General features: G+C 38.1%; 2 protein-coding genes across 5 annotated transcripts in view; one reads left to right on the plus strand and one right to left on the minus strand.

Moving 5' to 3' along the window:
• Positions 1-2,420: 2,420 nt before the first annotated feature.
• Positions 2,421-9,339, minus strand: LOC111339739 (uncharacterized). Of its 2 annotated transcripts, none has more exons than XM_022946460.2 (4): positions 9,226-9,339; positions 4,482-4,619; positions 3,971-4,291; positions 2,421-3,528 (listed from the first exon to the last, which is right to left on the minus strand). In XM_022946460.2, the coding sequence occupies exons 2-4, from the start codon at positions 4,578-4,580 to the stop codon at positions 2,923-2,925; spliced, it is 1,026 nt and encodes a 341-aa protein (XP_022802195.1). In that variant the 5' UTR covers positions 4,581-4,619; positions 9,226-9,339; the 3' UTR covers positions 2,421-2,922. The 2 variants fall into 2 exon arrangements, with proteins under 2 accessions (XP_022802195.1, XP_022802193.1); XM_022946458.2 differs by lacking the exon at positions 9,226-9,339 and adding an exon at positions 4,796-4,963.
• Positions 5,506-22,493, plus strand: part of LOC111339738 (E3 ubiquitin-protein ligase rnf213-alpha) — a 49,210-nt gene continuing 32,222 nt past the window's right edge. The window contains exons 1-3 of one of the 3 annotated variants that reach the window (XM_088753978.1): positions 5,506-5,690; positions 6,330-6,406; positions 9,029-9,455. In XM_088753978.1, the coding sequence (XP_088610104.1) occupies positions 9,042-9,455 (414 nt within the window). In that variant the 5' untranslated portion in view covers positions 5,506-5,690; positions 6,330-6,406; positions 9,029-9,041. Of the gene's footprint in view, positions 5,691-5,741; positions 5,953-6,329; positions 6,407-9,028; positions 9,456-22,493 lie in introns of those variants that run through there. The other 2 variants (XM_022946457.2, XM_088753979.1) reach the window with 2 other exon arrangements.

Consider the following 22,493-nt stretch of genomic DNA (forward strand, 5'->3'; position numbering starts at 1 on the left):
TTATTATGTCCTCAATACATATTATGTCCTATACTTTACCTGTGATATCCTAAACACATACAGGGCTAAACAAGGTTAAATAAAGCTCTACACAGTACTACAGGGCTATACACAGCTGGACAGAGCTATCCAGAGCTATACAGGGCAATACACAGCTATAAAGGGCTAAATACAGCTATACAGAGCTATACAGGACTATACCCAGCTATACACGGCTAAACACAACTATGTAGGGCTATACACAGCTTTACAAGGCCATACACAGCTATACACATCTTTTCAGGGCTAGACAAGGCTACTTTTGTACTGATCAAGCAATTCCTATCACGATAATCATACGTGCTGCAACAGCCACCATTGACTGCGTACTTTGAAACCGCCTCCTGGTTAGCTCAATTGGTAGAGCGCTGGACTGTTGTGCGGGAGGTCAAGGGTTCAAGCGCCAGCCGGACCAACACTCAGGGTCTTAAATAACTGAGGAGATCTGCAACCTGGCTTTCTATAATATCAAGAAATGGATGTAGATATCCTAGTCTTCCTGGATAAGGACGAATAAACTGTAGACCCCGTCTCCTGCAGGGTTATGGGTAGGAGATGTTAATTTCCCACGCACGAGTTCTGTGTGGTGGATGTCCCCCCCCCCCCCCCGCCCCTGGGATGGGATGGGTGGGTATATTTGCAGAGATGGGCTGTATTTCCCTTTGCAGATTAAAACAGATCTGTTTTCTTTAGTCGTATGAAGTAATGTGCTCACATGTTCATTATTGACAATTGATTTTAACTTCCTGATGTCAATTGAGAAAATCAATTCTTACAAGAAACATTTTTACCAATGCCGTGTCACCTAAACTAGCAGTGCTTATTCATCGGAAAGTTACGTTTGTAAGTTTTGATGTTGTTATCCTCTGCAATGCACTGCTTTCAGTGCATTTTGTTTAGAAATTCATGACAAAGTTGAGACAATTGAAACAAATTGCTGTGAAAAATATCAGATGAAGTATTTGAATGTTGATTTAACAGTTGCTTAGCAGGAATTTCACCAGAACTATCTTCACTGTTTGCAATGGATTTTTACAAATATCCTCTTACCCGGGGTACCTTAGTATGTGTGAAGAGTTGGTTTTAGAAGACTATGGGGAGGACCCGTTGACAGAGATTTGACTAGGTTCAAGGTTGACCGCGCGCATTAACGGTCTCTCAGCTGGACAAGAAGTTGCTTCCACGCATTAGAAGAATTCCGAACGGCCGTTAATTTGAAATTCTCGCTGCATTGGTTGCTCGACAAACCGACTTTTGTGGGATTTTTTTCGGTTAACTTAAAGGGCAACTATTTGGCTTTCGGCTGTAATGTTCATTAGGTAGTTAGGGTTAGTCATGTTGGCCGAGTGAGGCAAAGGCTAGAAAATGGTCGCCATTCCAATTGAAAATCGAATCTAGTTGTTTTGTACTTCTTAAAGGGTGGACGAAGTTTCCATCATCATTTCATTCAGCCAATGCATATATCATGCTTTTCTTTAGATCGAGTGTTGTAATTTATTAATTAATTCTATTTACGATTTAAAATGATAGTTTAGAAGTAAAGGAGAACGTTGCTGTGAAAACTGGCTTGTTTGGAATAGTTAATCGTCGGAATCTGCCTTTTACTGAACTAGGCTTATTTTTTAATTGTGTATCGGACATCCCATGACTTCAGTGGGTCGACGCAACCTTCACCGCCGCAGTTTTGTCAACTAGGCCGGAGAAGGGGAACTTATAACTCAGCTATGATCACCTGAGGGATGTAGAAGCCCCAATGAAAGAATTCTTCAAATGATTAATTTCTCCTATGTACTTAAAGCTTTGCTTCTGTCTGGAGAGAGAGTTAAAAACCAACATTTTTCGCCGTTGGAGGAAAAAAATAAAACATGCCAATAAGTAAACCTTTACAATGACTTGCAATATCTGTTTCTTATGGAAGGACGAGCAACAGATGATTCATGACAGTATGCTTCCAACCTGTAAGCTAGTGTGAGATAATTCCGCCTAGACAGAGCATAGCAACTGGGATGGCATTAGCGATCTAATAGTTACATTGCACATATCTTACAATCACTAATGTCTACCAAGCTAAGTGGTTTTAATACAAAAGGAAGCAGGTTGATCAATCAACATGTTAGGGAGTGCTACTCGGATAACTGGGTCATTTTACAACTCAAGGGGAGTGGTTTGTTAGCTGAGTCAGTAAAGGCGTCTGGAAAAATTTGCCATTGTAATAAAATATTTTTCCGTCTCTTAGTTTGTAATTGTTCCTGTGGTTTCCCACAAATGGACAATTTGCCTAAAGCAGGAGACGCTTGTTTTTTAAAGAACTTGCCTCGGCCCCCGTCGTCACTTTGTCAACAAAGGGTTTTGTTTCGCATTGATAATACAATACAAGAAACTCATATCTGCAAATGTTTATTTAAACACAGAATAGTCTATACAGTTAAACAGAATAGTGCATATATATATACGTTCCGACCAATAGCTATTACATTTTCTCTGTTGATGTTCTCTAGATTTTCTCTACAGTTAACCCGCCTAATATGAACAAAAGAAACTTGAACTCATGAGTGAGAATCTTGCTAACACAAAACGTAAAGGTAATACCAACTAACTTTTCATGGGAGCGATGCAATATGCAGTCCAACTAGATAGGTCGCAAACTTAAAGATTCTCTCCAGCTCAAATTCTCACAATCATCTCTGCTCAATCTTTGTATTGATAAAAACACAAATCAATGAATTGTTTTCTTTCTTCTTTGAGACCGTTTGATATGCACACTACGGCTTGTCCCTTATGAGGACATATTACGGGTTTTGTCGTGCACTAGTTTATTACTGTCAATCGTATTAGTTTCAGCTTGAATGATCACTCAAGCTTGTAAAAGCTTTGCGGAGACATTTAACACAATCCTTGAGTTATTATGCCACCAATTGTCTGCTGAAGTGGCAAATAATTTTTTGCATTTCCAGCGGACAGTGTGCGCAGACTGAAAACATTCCATACTCCGTCAATCTTAGACAAACTGCACATGATGATGGCCTGGGAATAAGCGGCATGTTCCATCTGGTCACTACACAGCTGTTTGTTGGGCTTCTTAGCGTCAAAAAAGCGTAGACTGGGATTTAGATAACTGGAAATGTTTGGGGAATTCCATGCACTCAGGGTGAAAAATAACTTGTCAATGTTACTAGGAAAATCCTTAAGCTTTACATTTATAGTATGGTGACCAATGCGTTTTACGTGATCCATGACATCACCAGAGTGTGCAACACCTACAAAGCTACGGCGACTAAAATCGACTATGCCTTGTAGAGATGATCTGTTGTATATAAGAACTGATGCATCCAGAAAATCGCACCTGCTTGGAGGATAGCCCCAGAACAGGTCAAAAACAACTTCATTTAGAGCATCTGGGATGGCATACAGTAAAATGATAAGGTACAGGGTACTAAAGGGTTCAACATTGTAGTCTTCGAGCGTCAGGAGTCTTGAGTTTGCACAACTCTGCAAATGAAAAGAAAAGTTAGTATTGTGCATGATGCTTGACCTAATATTTCCCTCAGGGTTAGTTTAGTTGAGGACTGTATAAATGAGTAGATATGAACTTCTTTCATGAATTTGGTAGAAGGCAATTCATTCCATTTACATCTGCCTGGGAAAAACGGACTTTAGTGTAAAGAGAAATCAATGCAACTCAGTTCAGGAAACACTGGCCAAAAATGTGGAAATATCGTCAAGAGAGATCATTCTAATTCCCTGAGTCGTCCCCAGTAATGTGAAAATGGACTTGAAGCTGTCAAGCTTGTCTTTTTTGTTGACCCATTTCGCATTTAAGTCCTGGGTTCCCTCCCGAAGTTAAAAGCAATTTTTTCATTCTTTTACCGACGACACATCTACAATTTACCAGACAAGAGCTATGAAGTTAGATGTTTATTTCTTTACGTACCTTTAACTCCATATCCTTGTATAGAAGTCGCTGTTTCTCAGGTAAATAACCAAGTCGCTTTCCCACAGAAATCTTCAGATCTCTCACAGTCATGTCAGGGTGATACTGCAAAACTGTGCAATCCCCTCCAAGCATAACTATCGAAATTGTTAGGTTAGTTTCCTGCGAGGCATCGTATGTCGTCTCAAGCAACAAATGCGGAGAGTCTGGGAAGAGCCGTTCAAGAGTCTCCACGAACTCACAATAACGTGGATTGTCCGCAGCAACATCTTGAGAACACTGCGGACACTTACTTGCATTTTTTACAGAGTGCGTCACACACTGTAGGTTAAATAAAGAGTCAAAATCGCATCATATAAATTTTCTTTAAGCACCGTACTCAAACGTCAAAGTATCCTCTTTCATTGTTTTACTTTCGCTCAATTTACGGAATGAAATCATTCTACATAAGAATATTCACAGTACTTATCCTTATCTCAACTATCTCCTCTTGATGGTACCATTAACTTACCCTAAGACAGTGTAGTGGTGCATGATCACATTCCTCAGTCAAAGTTTCAAAAGGAAATTCTCGTCTTAACTTCTCTTGTCGGCACCCCTTGCAAAACATATCGAATTTCCAGTCTCCTCGCTGGTGTTAGATACTACGCTATAAAACAAGAAGAATCAGGAATGTAAGAGTTCTTCAGCTATCCACTCTCTGCAGGAACAGATGAATGCATAAATCAATCAATTTCTACGTGCATTTCTGCAATGTAAATCAGTTCTTGAGTCTCACGGAAATATAGGTGGTATGTTCCGAAATTTCTTTCGCCGAGAACTTACTAGATGAATTGTGTAAATGGCCCTTATGACAATTGTCTTTTGGAGTGGAACTTAACCTTCCAAGCAAAACACGAAGACTGCAGGTGGATATTTAGCATTTGATTTACAGCATCGACAAACTCACAAAGCGAAACGCTCTGACAACTGAATTCTCGGAACGTTCGAGTCACCGTCAAGTATGACTATTTCAGGGTAGGGTGGGTAAGTGACAAGTGCACGTCTGGCAAACCTTTACCAAAGTGTCACAATCAATAAAAATGTCTGAGTTCGTGAATCATATTCAATCATTTGGCAGAAAATTAGATACACCAAGGTGACAGTTCCTTCTAGGCTCTCTTGGCACTCAAGCCCTCACAGACATTGTTAGTGAAAAATGGGCCGATCATTCGAAGCTTCAATATTCCCCTAAGGCAACCGAAGGGCAACTGACGCATGAAGTGCTTTTGAAAAGTGAATAAAATGTATAACAGCCTCTCTCAAACAGTATCAAATGTGACTCATTTGAAGGTATTTTCTTCGGTTATGAAGGGCATCTGATCATCAAGTTTCTGGTAAGTGCTTGGGTACGGCATTCGACGAAATTAGGGCCCAAGGGACGGGCGGGAATTTGAACGAACAATCTTCATAAGTTCAAATATGGAGAGAGGGGGGGCGAGGGGCGGAGAACGTTGAAATTGATCGACGTGAAACGATAAGGGAGTGACGACTAAGTCAAATTTGCATTGGTGACACCTCGGACAATTGTTAGTTGAAAGTCGATTCCTCCAGTTGAGTTGGGCCGTTTAGTTTCAACAGTAAGCCCACACTGGGAAAAAATGATTTTGTAACCTTGTTGTAGCTCGAGAGGAAATAGATGCGGGTGTAGCAAGCTCTTGATTCCGGGGTCCACGTTAAGGTAGACATTTCATTTAATATTGACTATTGTTGATCCTTGAAAGCCTGACACAGAGGCGGTCGTAAAAGTTGGTTGACGGAATCAATTTTGGACAAGGACCAAAGAAAAAGTTAATACTTTACATCTTACGTAACGTTATCACTAAGCAGGCACGATTAAGTATATTGAATCCAAGTTCTAGTACTTCACTTCCGCGATTGGAGCAACGCCTTCATTTGGTTATTCATGATATCGCAGAGCAACACATCTATTGAGTTTGATGGTAATTAACATCTATCCAATTTAACTTATTATTGCACTGAAAAAGAGTCCACATTTTATGTCTCAAACTGGGCTGTAAGTTGTCTGAGCCCAATTTATCTGGTCGACCCAAGCCTCGCTAACTTGCGACGCGTTGAGTTGGTCCAATTATATTAGTATCCGTTTGTTTTTGTCGCTAAAATTTATAATGAGCTCACAAATAAGTGTTCTCCTTGATGAGCTCAACGTAAGGTAGTTTATTGCGGATGGAGAACGAAAAGATTGGGGAATGTTAAGTTATTTTAAGTCATCAACAATGTTACCACATAAGGTCAAAGAAAGAACAGAGCCTGAGGTGTTTACTGAGAAATGTTTTCATATCTTCGTTCTTTCGGAAAGGTGTTACTAACAAGTCGAGGACAAATGTGACCTAGAAGTCTTTAAAGGCGACACGATCTCCACTAGATGTTATCTTTGTATCCTTCTTGGGTTTTAAGAAATTTGAAGGAGACAGCAGCGAATTATATCATTTGATACCTTAACTTGACATGAGGCCAGACCTGAAACAAGACACTTCCTAATATAGTAATGGGCTTAGCCACATATTGCTCAACAGTGTTTTGCCAACGACTAGACTTCGTCTTTAAACCAATATTTGCCACATTTCAGTCCAAAATTGTTTACATAGCTGGATTTCGAGTGCGAAGATGACTAATAAATTTCGCAGGCCAGTAGGACAAGCGTAATTTGTGGTCATTGAAATTATTTATTCTAGTTTCCGCATCCCAGATTGCGTGAGAAAAATCACGTGTTTACTTCATGAAAAAAAAAATCACGAGATAGCTTAGGCAGACACAACACATGCGAATCACGAAAAAAATCATTTTATAGTTACGCTGTGTGGAGAATAATCATATGCATGATTCCAAAATCAAGAGTGCGCAACAAGAGATTGAGTTTGTCTTGTAAAATCGCTCGACCGTAGCTAGTAATTTAATGATTTCGTTGGCAATTCCATCCTCCAGACGCCACTTTTTCTAAAAGGACAACCAGGAAGCAGTGCTTTTAACGGTGTTGCTGTTTAAGAGCTGTTTTTCAGCTTCCATTAATTGTTTTTTTTTAGTCTCTCTCGTAGCCGTTGGACTCGTCATGCAACGCTCTACAAACAAAGACTATCGTTTTATCGACTGCGAAAGTAAACATGCTTTTGTTTTCGCTCTCAACTAGGAACTCTTTACGGTGGCCAATTTAAATTATCAACTCAGTTTATCGTTTTGATCGTTTATTTTACGATTTGATGTGAAAAAAAAAAAGCTTTGGAACAGTTGAAGTTCAATCACTGATCAATTAAATTCAATTATCTTTTTTAAACATCGGTGGTTGGATCGACCGCTTGGAAGAAGCTAGAAGAACTAATGTTCAGGCATAATAATAATACACAGATATACTAATAACACTCCTCCGACGCGTACGTTTCCTTGTTCTGACATGTATGCTAAACCCAACAAGTTAAATTTCCCCTCACGTACGTGTTCGTAATGTGTGCAGCAAAAGTGGACAAATAAAGCATTGGCTTTGTGAAATAAGAACTGAACTACTTTGCGCGACATCGGACCACTAAAATTGCAATTTCACAAACATGTTTCATTTTTAGATTATTTTATCCACGAGTTGGCCATAGTTATTCTTTGAAGACCTGACCTAACAACATTCCTTTTCAACTGACGTGAATTGTTTTACCATTACGCCTTTATTTGGCGACTAAATGTTGAAGCACACAGTTCAACTTCCACTGAAATAAAAGAAGTTCTTGATGGTTTAATCATTTCATTACTACTTTATCATTATTATTTTTATAACGTGTACATTATAAATAAAGCATTAGAAAATACCTTAGCAAAGCTTGTACAGAAACACCGATACATATAATGGGTTACCAGCATGTCAGCTACAGAAATTGCTGATAGTTGCGAAGTTAGCCGCTCGTATCGTGTTCAAAAGAAGGCTAATTTTGCAATATTTCATTGGGAACTCTGTATCATTTACCTGTATATCACAGATTTCAAGGTTTTATTACTCAGTTACGTAAATAATTTCACATTCATGGCCTTGCTCCATGCATTTCTAATCTAATGGGGCACAAGTTTTAGGGACACAAGTGTTAGGGACACAAGTTTTCTACCTAATTTAAGATATAATAACGGTATGCTTTTGAACTAAGTACACTTGGTAATAGGTCTTTGCTGCTCCCAAATTATTAAACAATCCTCCCGATTGTTCTCAGAAATGTTCCTGATTTAAATAGTGTTTAAAAGTCTCGCCTCCTGGTTAGCTCAATGGATAGAGCGCTGGACTGATGTGCGGGGGGTCGAGGGTTAAGCCCCGGCCGGACCAACACTCAAGGTCTTAAAATAATTGAGAAGAATATGCTACCTTTCTATCACATCAACAAATGGTTGGATATTCTAGTCTTCTCGGATAGGGACGAATAAATGGAGGTCCCGTCTCCTGCAGGGTTAGGGGTAGGAGACGTTAATTTCCCACGCACGAGATTACTTTGTGATGGATGTCCTCCCCTCGGGTGGGATGAGTGGGATTTATTGGGTGGACTACTCACATGGTTCGCATATGTTCCGTTCTAGTCCTACCCTACTGCGGTAATGCAGTGAAAATGGTTAGAAAAAAACAAAACAAAACAAAACAAAATACAAAAAAACATTTGCTCAACAAGGCGTTTCTTACTTAATTGCTATTTTCACTATTACCATCATTTTTATATAGACTTTGTACACAGTAGATCGAGTTGCTCATAAAAATATTAACAACAACACTACTCAATATTATTATAGTGCATAATTTTAACCAGTTCAGTTTATATTGTTGTAATTAGTTATATACAGCTGAAAAGGGTAAATTGATACCTATACAATTCAAACCAAAAAATGTTAATTTTAATTTCATTATTGAATGATGCTTTGTCAACCAGTGCAATTCATCCTCATTAAAAATCCTTCAGTCCAAAATGGAATGGATTTTCTCTCTTCTAGCATTCATCTCTATGATATTTCTTAACTTGCATAATCCCAATCTCACAACAGGATATAATCTAAGATGTCGCAGGAAAACAATTATGACAGAGATGACCAAAGGGCAGGTAACTCAAACAGTGAAGGTAGCCCATCGACAGAAAAGATGCAATCCTCTGAGCAAACAGATGATTCAAAGGTTACCAAACGCCATGAAAAATTGCAAGAAGAGACAAAGAAAACCTTTGCAGAGATTTTACATGCATTACCTGGAGGTAAAGCGGAGGAGAATGCCAGCCACACACAGCTCGATCACCATGTTGCCACCTCTAACACACATTCCATGGAAGAGTACCATGCGCATCAGGATCAAGTTCCTCGGAGAGTGGTTGACATGGCTTCACAGGAATACTTTCAGGAAAGCTATGCACTTCAAGCTCCCGAAGAACAGCAACTACGAGAAAGTGATGCAAATGCTAATCAGAATGCACATTACCAGGTTTGTAGCCTTAAATCACCAATCTGTACTTGTGCATCGGGTTGAACTTTGTTTGAAGTAGTATCGAAAAAGACCCCTGATACCGTTGCACACTGAAGTTTTTATTGCTACTTAACCCATCAATACCAGTAGATGCACTTTAAAGTACTATATGCCAATCTTTATCATTCTAACAGTCTGCATGAAATATAGAATAGAAATCACAACAGTGAACCCTCATGAACAAACACAAAAGTGATCTAGTAATTTCATCAATCTGGCCATGTCACACGTTAATTGCATTAATAAAAACAACAACTAATGGGCGGTCGTTTCCTAAGGAGTCACAAGGGTAACCAGTAAATTATAGGTGATACTCCTGGCAATGAAAGGCCCTTTCCAACCAATGGTCAAACTGGCATAAAATATAAACAGCAAAGCTTATGCTTGACTGTCTGAAAAGCGCAGTAAAGAAATTCAAAGACAAAATTTTAAATCTAACTATGACCCTTTGTGTGTTATTTTTTGAGACAGTACTATGCTTTGTGTTTTTGTATGGAGCCGTCATCTACACTGCACAAGTCATGATTAGACCGCTTTAAGTGTGAACTGTCTATCTGCAGGCATCATGATTGTACAGAAGTTTTAAAAGATATTTTGCATGTAAAGCATACAGGTAGAATATTTTTCTTTAGGAAAATTCAAGCAATACAGTAAATGCAGAAAAAAATGTAGCTTTACTTAAACCACCCTGTTGCACATAATTACAATTCAAGAGAAAAACATTTCAAGATTACATGACCACAACTTTGATAATGTCACCACCAACAGAATGTCTTACAGTTCTGGATTTTCCATCTTTCAGAGATGAAGCAACTACTGGTAAATCAAGTCCTAACAAAACATTTAAAGTGCTACTGAGACGAAAATTGATATTCTTGAAAACCAATTTTTCATGCCAACAATTAAAGTTTAGATCCTAAATGAAAAAAGATACAATTCAGACCTACCACAGCAAGAAATGTCGCAGAAAATTTTGACTAAAACTTGCTAAATTTTGTCTGCCATTGCTCAAACTACAACAATGGAGCCAACGATATTTTTCAGTGTTCTTGCTCATTGTGACATCACAATATCCCTTTCGTCGAAGCTCTGTCGCAGTGAATAAAGGAATTCATCAATCTTGCGCAAAAAATGTCACCATCCCTCATTTTAACCTACAAGAATAATTATATTGTTTCTTCGATGAGGGGTTCATGGATGATCGTTGTAACATTGTGAAAAAATATTGGACATCTCACACTCCGTACGACAAAGAAGTAGAGCCATGCGCCACCCAAGGAAGAGGCCGTCACTTATAAGGACAGCCTAAACGTGGCACGTTTAAATGTGGCTTGTGAAGAAGTAAGGGAGCTAGAGCTTCAAAAGCAGCTTACTGGTGAAGCAGAAAATCATAAGACAAAGTGAAGCAGGACAATTCAAATATAACTATTGACTTATGGATTCGTTTATTTCTTTATTTGAACAGTTCTTTATCTCTTGAGTTTTAGTGTTACCAGGAATGGATGAATGTAGTAAAGAAAACTTTAGCAGAAATACTTTCAAGATCTCCATTATAAACAAATCACAGTTTTCTTTTGCTTCTGGTCACAACGCTTTTGTATGGCATGCTCTTTCAACCCATTGTCGAGCATCAAGTGTAAAGCACCAGGCATAGCATTTTTCGATCATCAGCCACTTCTTTAATATTCTCTATTGATATGGTTATCAAATACAGAGTGGATAATGGATTGAGAAAACAAAAATAGAGTCTGAGCACACGTTCCACATACGTTTTTACAGGGCAGCCTTTACGCAAGTCTGTATGCATGTGTATGAACTATGCATTGAGCAAAACTTCACCATAATTAAATGCTACCCTGGCCTTTCTTAACATTTCCTCCACATCCATGCTGGCCTTGATTATTCAACTTTTTTTTCCTTCGAGGGTTATAGTTGAAATGAAGGGCTGCCAGCTACAGGATTGATATCAAGAAGAAAACATAAATTGAACTAACCCATATACAGTGAAATTAACTACCTACACCGTACTTAATATGAAATAATTAATAATTATAATTAATTATAATTCATAATTCATAATAATTATAATTATAATTTATAATTTATTAGATTCGCCGACAGGCAGGGACACCGCAACAGCTTGTGCCAATTACTGCGGGCCCAGTAAACCCACCCATCCCACCCCAGGGGAGGACATCCACCACACAGTAATCTCGTGCGTGGGAAATTAACGTCTCCTTCCCCTAACCCTGCAGGACACGGGGCCTACGGTTTATTCGTCCCTATCCGAGAAGACTAGAATATCTATCCATTTCTTGATATTATAGAAAGGTAGCAAATTCTCCTCAGTTATTTTAAGACCCTGAGTGTTGGTCTGGCCGGGGCTTGAACCCTCGACCTCCCGCACAACAGTCCGGCGCTCTACCAATTGAGCTAATCAGGAGGCGGTTAGGTCAATTGGTGTCAATTAGTTAATTGGCGGTTAGTTCAAATTTGATAAACCTGCTGATTATAGGTCTGCTTTGGTCAACATGTTTAGTGCAAATTGATTTACCACAGTTTGATGGCCTCCGGAAAGCTTGTCTGCTTAACTTCAAAGGCCTTCTGTCTGGCATAGTTAAGTTAGAGAAGTAGACAATTTTTCATACACATAGAACAATATAGAGCTATTAATATTCATTGATTGAATTAAGTTATTTCCTACATTAATGCAATTTTTAAAGGAAAGTTAAGACTTTATTCCAGCAGAACGTATTGTTCGTGTTTACATCTTACATGGCAGATTATAAGTCTAAGAGAATGAATGAACATATAACTAGGAAAAAATGAAATACACTTAAATAACGAAAAGTTCAATCGTTGCATCTTCTCGAGGTCTAGAAAACATCAGGTGATAGTGAACAAAACATCCATGATCTCAATAACACTGGCCCTTTGGCAACTTCTTGGAGACATAGCCAGCTGAAAAGTATTTTCCATAGTGAAGGAATGGCACCCGAAACAATCATTTTTCGAGCCCAACCTACTTGGATACTCCTTTTATAAAAAATCAGCGGTTTAATGATCAGAACATGTGAAGAAGAGACTCTTCCGGTAGAGTATGTGCGATGTGGGCGTACGAATGCTATTCATTAGCTCTTGTGACCATTTTGTTTGGCCTATGTAGCCATATATCAGCATTCGGACATCCACTTCGAATTTTCAATTCAAATTTGGTGGGAATAGTAAATAGCCAGTAAGGATTTTAAAAAGTGAAAAATCAGGCAAATGCTAAATTTGGTCTCAGTAGCACTTTAAGAATCATTTTAGACAAATTCACACAAAACAAAAGTCAATCTAAAAAGAAGTTCTAGTATGTACAGCAAAAAAAAAACCTTAACAACAATTTGGATTCTTGCTATGGATTCTCTTTCATCAAGCCAATTCGAAACTGTTTTAAGTATTTTCCCAAGAGAAATTATCATCTCAGGAAGAAATCTTTTCCACATTGTACAAGACTCTTGTGAGACCAATCCTTGAGTATGCTTCCCCAGTATGGTGCCCTTACCTAGTTAAAAATATTGTTCTCTTGGAGAAAGTTCAGAGAAGAGCCTCTCGATTGGCTTTAGGTCAGCGAAGGGGTGAGATGTCATATGAAGATCGTTGTCAGAAATGTTTCATTGGTCGAAGTTGACTGATAGAAGGCTATATTTTTCCTTGGTAAAATGTTATAAACTTGTATTCGGCTGAATGGCCTTCATTTTTGTGATTTTTTTAAGTTTGCTTCAAAACGTACCAGGTCCAACCACAATTACAAACTGCAGGTTAAATTGACAAAATGTAATTGTTATAAATACTCTTTTTTTGTTAAAATCATTCGTGAATGGAATGACCTGCCCACTAATGTCGTTGAGATAGGTAACTTAACACGTTTCAAAACAGCTCTTAAATTATACATGCGTATTTCTTAGGTTTTTATCCATCTTAGATTTTACTCTAAGCATACATTTTTAAATTTTATTTCTTTGGAAGTTTGTTTACATAGGGTTAACCTTTTAAACTTCCTTTTTAGGGTATTATTTGTGTTGTTTATTCTTTGATACCTCAAATAAAGTATGTATGTATGTATGTATGTATGTATGTATGTATGTATATATGTATGTATGTAATACTTTGTTATGACATTTCAGTTTCAAGTACAGTAGTATCGCAGGGATTACTTGATTTGCTATCCTGCCAATTTGCCACTTTTTTGCCAAATCTGAAATGAGAAAAAACTTACATTTATAGTTACACTCTAAGGGTTTTCAAAAATAAACATTTTACAAGTCACATCAAATACTCAAAGTCAATATACAAATTTGTCACGGTTACCAGATAATTGCCTGCTACCAAAGCTATTAAGGAAAATGTGAAGAAAAATGATCAAGAAATGTCTAAGAAGTTACAGAAGCGCCACAGTTAACCGTTTAGAAGCAAAAAACCATAACATTTCTTGCATTGACGAGACCCGGGTGCTAATTTCATCACGCTAGAATCGTTGTTTTCACGACTCCATCTGTAGCCACAAAATTGCATACTTGTAATGTTGTGTTGAAAATTATGAAGGTTTAGTAATCTTAAAACAAAATCTTTGATTGAGCAATACCTTTGGTACATATCAACACTTAGGATAATATCTACCAGTCCAAATAAAAGCTTAACTGTCGCAAAGCCTCACCAGATGTCAGAAAGTTCAGTTTTCATTTTCCAGTCAATGGTCCATGTGGCCTTCGAGATTCTAATTCAAAGCTAATTTTATCGCTCTTTAATCTCCAATTTCCATTAGTTCCGATTTAAGTATTCTCCGGCATATTTAATTTTAAGTCTTTAATTGACCTCAAAAAGGTCCACCTCAATTCAAAGAGAATGGAAAAAGTAAGGAAACACTTAACAGCTTATCACGGACTTCTGTTCAACTTACTGAACAGTTTCGTTCAAATAAAATTTTGCACCTTTTTGGGATGTCTGCGGTCATTTTCACATTCCCACACGGAGAAATGATCTTCTTGGCCCATCACGGAGAGAAAAATGGTTGCAAAGATTCAACTTTGAAATAATTTGCGAAGACTTTTCTTGACTCTTCATCTCACACAGTACCAACAACGGTCAACGATGCGCAAACATCAAGCCCCCTCGAGAGACCTGGTACATCAAGCCCCCTCGAGAGACCTGGTATATTAGGCCAGTCCCAGCATTCGTGATATTTACACGGGTGCCCATGTTTCGTTACCCTGTATGTTTCGTCTTCTTCTCGACGGATCTGACCGAAATGCCGTTGACATACTGATTTATTCAGCTCAAGTCACTACTTTATAAACTTAATAATACAGCGTCCTCGGCCTAGACATAAAAAGCCGGATTTTTTTTTAGGATTTTTAGAGCATCAGGAGATTTTTAATTGACCTCAAAAATTTGGGGGATTTTTAGAAAAAAATGGGTTTTGGGGGGATTTTTAGATGATTTGGAACAAAAATTGTTCTGTATTCTTTGCCGTTTTATTTAAAATTCCTATGAAATGAAAATTTTGTCCCATCGTTTACTATACTTGGTAGGGTGTTACGAAAACTAATAAGACCCTCGAAAACGAAGACCTAAGATTACGAAAACTAAGACCCCCTAAAATCGAATCCGTAGAAATATAAAGTCAAATTGTAACCAAAACAGGTCTAATCTGTCAAATTCAAATTGTAACCAAAACAGTTCTAATCTGTCAAATTTAATCTCTTGTCCGATCCTTTCCACCAAGTAAATTTAGGGGTCTTAGTTTTCGTAATCTCGAAAACTAAGACCCCTCTTAGTTTTTGTAATTACGAAAACTAAGACCCCACAAACCAGTCTGTAAAATGTCTACAAAGTCGAATTACGACCTTTCAAAGACTATAATCCGTAAACAACCGAAAACTACAATCTTACGCGTGCTAGACGATCCGCTTCTTCTACCAATTTGCAAACATATATTTTCAGCATTGTGGCTTTATAAAGACGATGAAAGCCATACACTACTACGTATAATTGTACACTGAAAATATGCCTTACCCCAATTGATCTTTAATTTTGTTGTTTATCCTTTAAATCATAAAATTGGCTTTCCATTGGAGATGGATGTTTTTCTACGTGTCTCTGCGATCGAGATTGCGTTACCTGTGACAGTGCTGAATAACTATGCACACGCGCTAGGACTTAGCGGATTGCACGTTGTCCTAATCCATCTCGCTTGAAGGTGAATTCGAAAGCGTCCTAAGCTTTGGAGAGTGTCCGAAGCGATTCACCAGCAGTGTAACCGACAATATTTATTATTTTTTTTTAGTGAAAAAGAAAGCTTTTACAACACTAGCGAGTGAAAATTCCGACTACCTCGTGGCGCTAGTACAGTCCATAATATAAACTGAGAGCGCTGTCCAATAATTATATGTCGTCTTCAGTTGCACACAACTGAAGAGGTCTGTAGACGAAACTAGTTTTGTAGTAAACGTATGTTTATGTGCATGGAAAGTAAATGTTTCTGAGGTTTCCCTTTTCAATATAATGATGAGTAATACTTAGCTTCGGCAATCAAAAGTTTACGAAGCTGTCCAATAAAAAAGCGAGGAAAGATCGCGTGCATAAACAAATCTAAAGGAGTAACGCAACGAGAACACGAAAGTCTGCATCTCACACATTTTCACTTGTTTGGGAAGATTGTCGTCGATATCGTCCGAAATATGCCGACTAGGTGTGTTGTATGAAGATTGTATGGAGCGCGATACCCTCTTGCAAATTTCGCACGTTGCTACATCCTTCTACAACACACTTAGTCGGCATATTTTCGGACAATTATCGACTACAACCTTCCCAAACAAGTGAAAATGTGTGAAAAGCAGACTTTCGTGTTCTCGATTTGACGTCACATTACCCACTAGAGCCATTCCTCTTTAAACTCGGTCGTGGGGCAAGATGGCGGCCGATTTTCCGTATTTTGACTGGGCATAGAAAATTGAAGATTTGAGCAAATAAAAAAATTTTTGCGCAGAAATACTCAAAAAAATAAGCTTACTTCGTTAAGCGAAAAAAATTTTTTGAGTGTAGGTGCACTTTAAGGTTGCGTTATAAATGTGGAACAGCACACACGTGGACATTAAATTAAGAACCACAGAAGGCTCATATTCGATAATAAATCCGGTTGGATTTCCCGTGTTACGGTAACATCACGAAGCGAAGAAATGTGACAAAAAAAGCGAAGAAAAAACGTGATGTCTTCACAAATGGTTTCACAACATGGGGTGTAATTCAGCTGTAAAGGAAACTCTCCTGACAAGTCCAAGCTGCAGACAATAAAATTTCCCTGGCAGAATCGGTGACATTAACAGTGTTTTTGCTCGATTGATCAAATACGAGTTTTCTGTGGGTTCTTAATTTAATGTCCACGGCCGTAATTCGACTTTGTAGACGTTTTACAGACTGGTTTGGTGAGGGTCTTAATTTTCGTAATTACGAAAACTAAGAGGGGTCTTTGTTTTCGAGATTACGAAAAGACCCCTAATTTTACCATTAAATTTGACCTAAAACTCAGTGGAAAGGATCGGAGAGGAGATAATTTGACAGATTAGACCTGTTTTTGGTTACAATTTGACTTTATATCTCGACGGACTCGATTTCAGGGGGTCTAAGTTTCGTAATAAGGACTTTTTACTCGGACTTTCCGAAGAAAACGCCCGAGGTATCAATTCGGCTTTGTTTTTGTTTTGTTTTTGTTTTTTTTTAGTCGGGCTTTCCGAAGGAAACGCCCGAGGTATAAATTCGGCTGTGTTTTTACTTTTTTTTTGCGTTCAGTCACAAAACGCAGTTCCACTACAGCGCATGCGTACAATGTAAGCGTATGCGTACAATGAACCCTAAAGCGCATGGTTTAAAGGAAGAAAGCAAATGGCTGCCTTCGTGGACAATTCCTTGCTTGATGTACTCAAAAGAAATTCGATGGCTATTACGCCCAATGTATATACAAAGTCACACACCGTTCGCGGTACAACTGCAGTAAAAGTTGTGGAGGGATTTGGGAATGGGTCGTTTCGCGAACTTTACGACAGATCAATTTACGAGGGATCCTTTATGAGTGAACCTTTTAGCGAGAAATATCAAGCGAAACCTGCTATATCAAATGAGTTACGTCACATTATGTTTACATGTAAACACAACCGTGTATTTAGACGTCTATCGAGAACCCAGTAGAATACCAGAAGCTACTCTGAAACGTTTCAGAAGAAAGGGTTCTGTCCTCGTGTACCGGTTCACAAGAGCCGATACAAAAGACCGAACAATACACAACAGCTAACCAATGACTCCTAAACAAAGAAAGAACAAAGGTAATTCCCTTGTGAACCGGTACACCAGGACAGAACCGAAGAAAGGGCAGAAAACGAAGGAATTTGTTTATGTGCGTATTCGTCCAAGCATATGTACCGAAGTCCTCTTGGCTACGTCGTTAAGTGAAGGTTAGAAGAGTTACAAAGAATATTTGTAAGCTTAATACGAAGAGGATAAGATTAAGTAAAGGTACAAAACATGATAAGAAGTATTTGTTGAATTGTTCAGTTAGGGTATATCAGAGGACAATGAAATTGAAGTATAGAGCAAGGTGGTATTTATCAATGTTTTCTTGAAATAGACCCTTGTGTCACACACGCATCAAACTATTGAAAATTTCAACTGAGTTCAGATGTTGAGAAAAATCGAGGTCCTACTCCAATGTACATTGACCCTAGCAAATTAATAATGGCACCATATAGCCAAGCTAATGAGTTTGTATTTGGACAAAATTCAGGACAACAATGTGTTGCAATGAGTTTATGCTCTTTGATTTACAGTAACAAACAAGGAATCAATTCTGCAAATGATCTCTTGTCAATAATGAGTATTGGAAATCAGTTGTATTCAAGTTTCTCTCAGTTAACCAGACAATCATTTTTAATGCAGACAGAATTACCCACACTTGTAAATGTGTTCAAGACTGAAGAGCCTTTCAATCACTTTTATCCGAAATTTTCAACAATTCTGTCTTGACAATAGGATGTACTGCAGTTGCTATCTATTGTTAAGGTAATGTGGGCTTGAAAATATTCGATTCTCATGCAAGAGATATTTATTGTAGACACCATCCTCAAGGTACAAATGTGCTGCTTGAAGTATCATCACTGAATAGCTTAGTACATTATTTTCAGCGTATACATAACAATGATATATTTGAGTTGAAAGGGGTTAAAATTAACAAGAGTTCAAAATAGTACCCTTTTTCAGAGTCATGCCTGGGAAACCAGAAAGTTCAATGTGAGTTGTGCTGTGGCTGTCTATTCACTCTGCTACTCCGTAATAAAATCATGTAGTTATTGGAATTCAAACACCTTATCTATTGCTATTCAGTATGGCAAAAGATTATATGAAAAATCAATTCTTGAAAATCTTGTGAGAAATGATGGTGAATGCACAGGGTTTTTGATGTGGTTTTCAGTTTTTTGTATGACATGTATTTTAAACTCACAAAAAGGTCAAAATATGTGTATTCCCTTTTGGTATTTAATGAAGGTCAAATGCCTCCTATTGAATATACCAAAACTGTAAATAGCACTACTTCGCTTTTTGGGGCCACTGAACCACTGAACATTAATATTGCTTCAATGTACTGATTTCTGCCTACTCCCTCTGGGTGATCACTTGGCAACAAACTATGACTCGGTACCAATAATAGATGAAAACTTCCCCTCTTCCTCCAGTTAAAGGCAAATACATAACCTACTCAAGGTTTGTAAAAGCCTTGAAAGTCCTTGAAAGTGCTTCAATTTAAACTTAAAAAGTTCAAGGCCTTGAAAGTACTTGAATTTGAGGACTAATGCTTGATTTTTGCAATGCTTTTTCTAAGCAATTTTCGAGTTGAAAATTACAGTACTTTCATGGAAAAGCTGAGAAATAATATTAAATAATTTTAAAATTGCTTATGCAAACCTTTCCAAAAGTGGCCCTTTAATTTTCTAAAACTTGGCCTTCAAAGTCATTGAAAAGTCCTTGAATTTCAACCCTTGGAATCTGTAGTAACCAACTCCTATGCAGTAATATATTATTTTTATTGTTATCTAGTACCATAACAACATTCATTACACTCCAGCAGACAGAAATAAACACAAGTAGACTTATTTATGACCAGCAAAGACGGAATTGCGTGACGACAGTAACAATGGCAATATGGCAGTCCCCTTAAGATAACTTAAGATGTGCGATATTGAAAGCCCGAGTTCACGCAGCTATGCGTCCAGTTTTTTTTGCGTTCAGTCACAAAACGCAGTTCCGCTACAGCGCATGCGTGAAAGGAAAGCGCACGCGTAGAATGAACCCTAAAGCGCATGGTTCAAAGTAATAGCTGCCTTCGTGGTGGATAATTCCTTGCTAGATGTACGCGAAAGAAATTCGATGGCTATTACGCTCAATATACATAGAAAGTCACCCAACGTTATCAGTAGACCCACACTAAAACTTGTGGAGCGTTTTGGGAACGGGTCGGTCCGCGAACTTCACGAGAGATCAATTTAGGAGCGACCTTTACGATCGAGTGAGCCTTCTATCGAGGAATATCAAGCGAAACCTGCTTGATATTCCGTCTTCGACCAAGCATACCGAATTCCTCCTGGTTACGTCGTTATGTGAAGGTCAGAAGAGTTACAAAGCATCATACGTATCTAATACCGCAGTTCAAATATATGAACTTCATATATTTGATTGTACCAAACTTCAGTTTGATAAACACGTATCTTCGATATGCAAAAAGATCAATAATCAGTTAAATATCATGATAAGATTTAGAAAACTGATCTCTAAAGCCACTTTTGTCAAATCGTATAAGGCCTTCATCTTACCGCACTTTCAGTATTGTTCATCGGTGTGGCATTTCTGTAGTGTACGAAACACCGAGAAACTAGATGCTCTTAATAAAAGTAGTGTTAGGTTCATTCTAAATGATGTTGAATCTACGTATAATACTTTATTGGACAAAGTCAACTGCGTTTCTTTATATAACAGACGTAAACACAATATGTTAATTTTACTTTACAAAAGTTTCAAAAATTTCTGACTAAGTATTCTATCTACATGAGGAATATGTTTACTTTTCGTAATACGGCACTTATAATTTACGCGGTAACTACATTCTGAAACTCCCTGTTGCTAAGACTACTTCTTACGGCCTTCGCTCTTTTTCTTATCATGCCGTTAAACTATGGAATTCACTACCGGACAATGTTCGAACCTTGAACCTTAATGACTTTAAAAAAGCATTAGCTAGCCTTAAATTGATGTAATTTTAGAACATATTGTAATTGAATTCATATTGTATTTTTGTATCATTTCAGTAAATCTATTTATTTCATTTTAGCCGTTAATTATAAATATTGCACAGGATTGTATTTTATGATGTCATGGTATATTATGTCGATTTCTTTTGTTATTTGTTATTTTTCTCTCGGAAAAATTAGTTTTTACAAGCTACTCTTAAATTCGAGAAAAAATAAAGTTTATGTATGTATGTATGTATGTTGCAGAAGTATTGAGGAGGAAACTCTCGGATTTAATTCAGAACTTTCCTACTCTAACACGCGTTGTTCAACAGTTATTCCCCGTCAATGTTGTTGAGCAGCAAAGGTGGTATTTGTATGGTTTGAGAGAGTGTCTGATGCTTGCTTTCCAGTACTACTTGGAAACATCTGCCAATGATGCTATCGTCTCCCGTTCCATTCAAGTATTTCAAGCAGCGCAGTTGTTCAACCCTCGAGTCGTCAAGACATCGAGGACAGTTGCTGCAGATGTTGATCGGATTAGAGCCGTACCGTTTCTCAATGATGATAAAACAATTCTGTCCTTGAAGAATGAACTTCCTGCAACATCCCAGATGATTTTGATCCTCTTGCGGACACCTGGCGATGGTGGAGAAACAACGCAGCAGAAATACCATCCTAGGCCCCTGCTGTCAAGAAAATCGCCCTTGCACAGCCATCATCTGCTGCTGCTGAGAAGGTGTTTTCGTTGCCGGTAACAATCTTGGTGACCAACAGAATGATGCTTTAGAAGATTATATTGAGGCAGCTCTGATGCTTCGAGTTAATAATCGTTGAGAATAGTCTTGTCACAGTGTTAGCCATACCTTACCAGACACTTCAAGCTTTGGTGCAAATTGTTTGACAGCCAGGAGTCAGGATATCTGTGACTACATTCTATACGAGTACTTTTCGTTGTTTTTGTCCCGTTATTGTCAAGGACTGTGATATAAGCACTACACGTTCTTGAGTGTGAATGCTGTCTCAGTTTTCAAGCTTTCGAATTTACACACGAGCTAGCAGTTTTGCACTCCTGGCATGGAACACTGATCCGTTTGAGTGCCTTTTGTTTAATGAAAGTGCTATCTAGCGTGCAAAATGTGTTTGCCGTTTTCTTTTCAAGGGAGAGCTAAGGTTTCATTTAAAAATAATTGTGAGAAAAATAGAGATTTTTAGAAAATTTTGGGATATATTTAGGGATTTTTAGAAACTTTTGGGGATATTTAGAGATTTTTGGAGGGATTTTTTGGAAAAAATTGAGGATTTCCGGATAGATTTTTAGAGCATTTTTCGGGATATTTGTGTCTAGGCCTATCGGATCCCCGCTTCAGCTTTTCAAAACCGTCTCATTCTTAGCCTTAGCGCATAAGCTCTTTCATAAACAAAACTTAGTTGCCACGGAGCCGCCAGCGAAAAACAAAAATTTCATGTCGCGTGCAACTTCCGTTCGGCTTTGGCAAAATGTATAATTGAGCATAAGAATTATCCAAAAGGTGAGCCGAGTTTCAAAGCTAAGTTTACAGTATTCTTTCTAAGTTTTTCCTTTTCACGCTGTCGACTAGACTCACGGCGAAAACATGGCAAAAGTTATCGGCATCCGGGTCTCGTTAAGGTGCCGCGGTGTCGGCCTGGCCCACTGCTTCAA

This window comes from Stylophora pistillata, chromosome 3, assembly GCF_964205215.1.
Source record: "Stylophora pistillata chromosome 3, jaStyPist1.2, whole genome shotgun sequence".
NCBI classification, from domain to species: Eukaryota; Metazoa; Cnidaria; class Anthozoa; order Scleractinia; family Pocilloporidae; genus Stylophora; species Stylophora pistillata.

Excerpts from the sequence above, each read along its gene's own strand:
- LOC111339739 (XM_022946460.2), bottom strand. The coding sequence starts at position 4,580 with ATGTTTTGCAAGGGGTGCCGACAAGAGAAGTTAAGACGAGAATTTCCT. Across the intron at positions 4,292-4,481 it reads CACCACTACACTGTCTTAGG|TGTGTGACGCACTCTGTAAA; the intron begins GTAAGTTAATGG and ends TTTAACCTACAG. Across the intron at positions 3,529-3,970 it reads ACAAGGATATGGAGTTAAAG|AGTTGTGCAAACTCAAGACT; the intron begins GTACGTAAAGAA and ends TTTCATTTGCAG.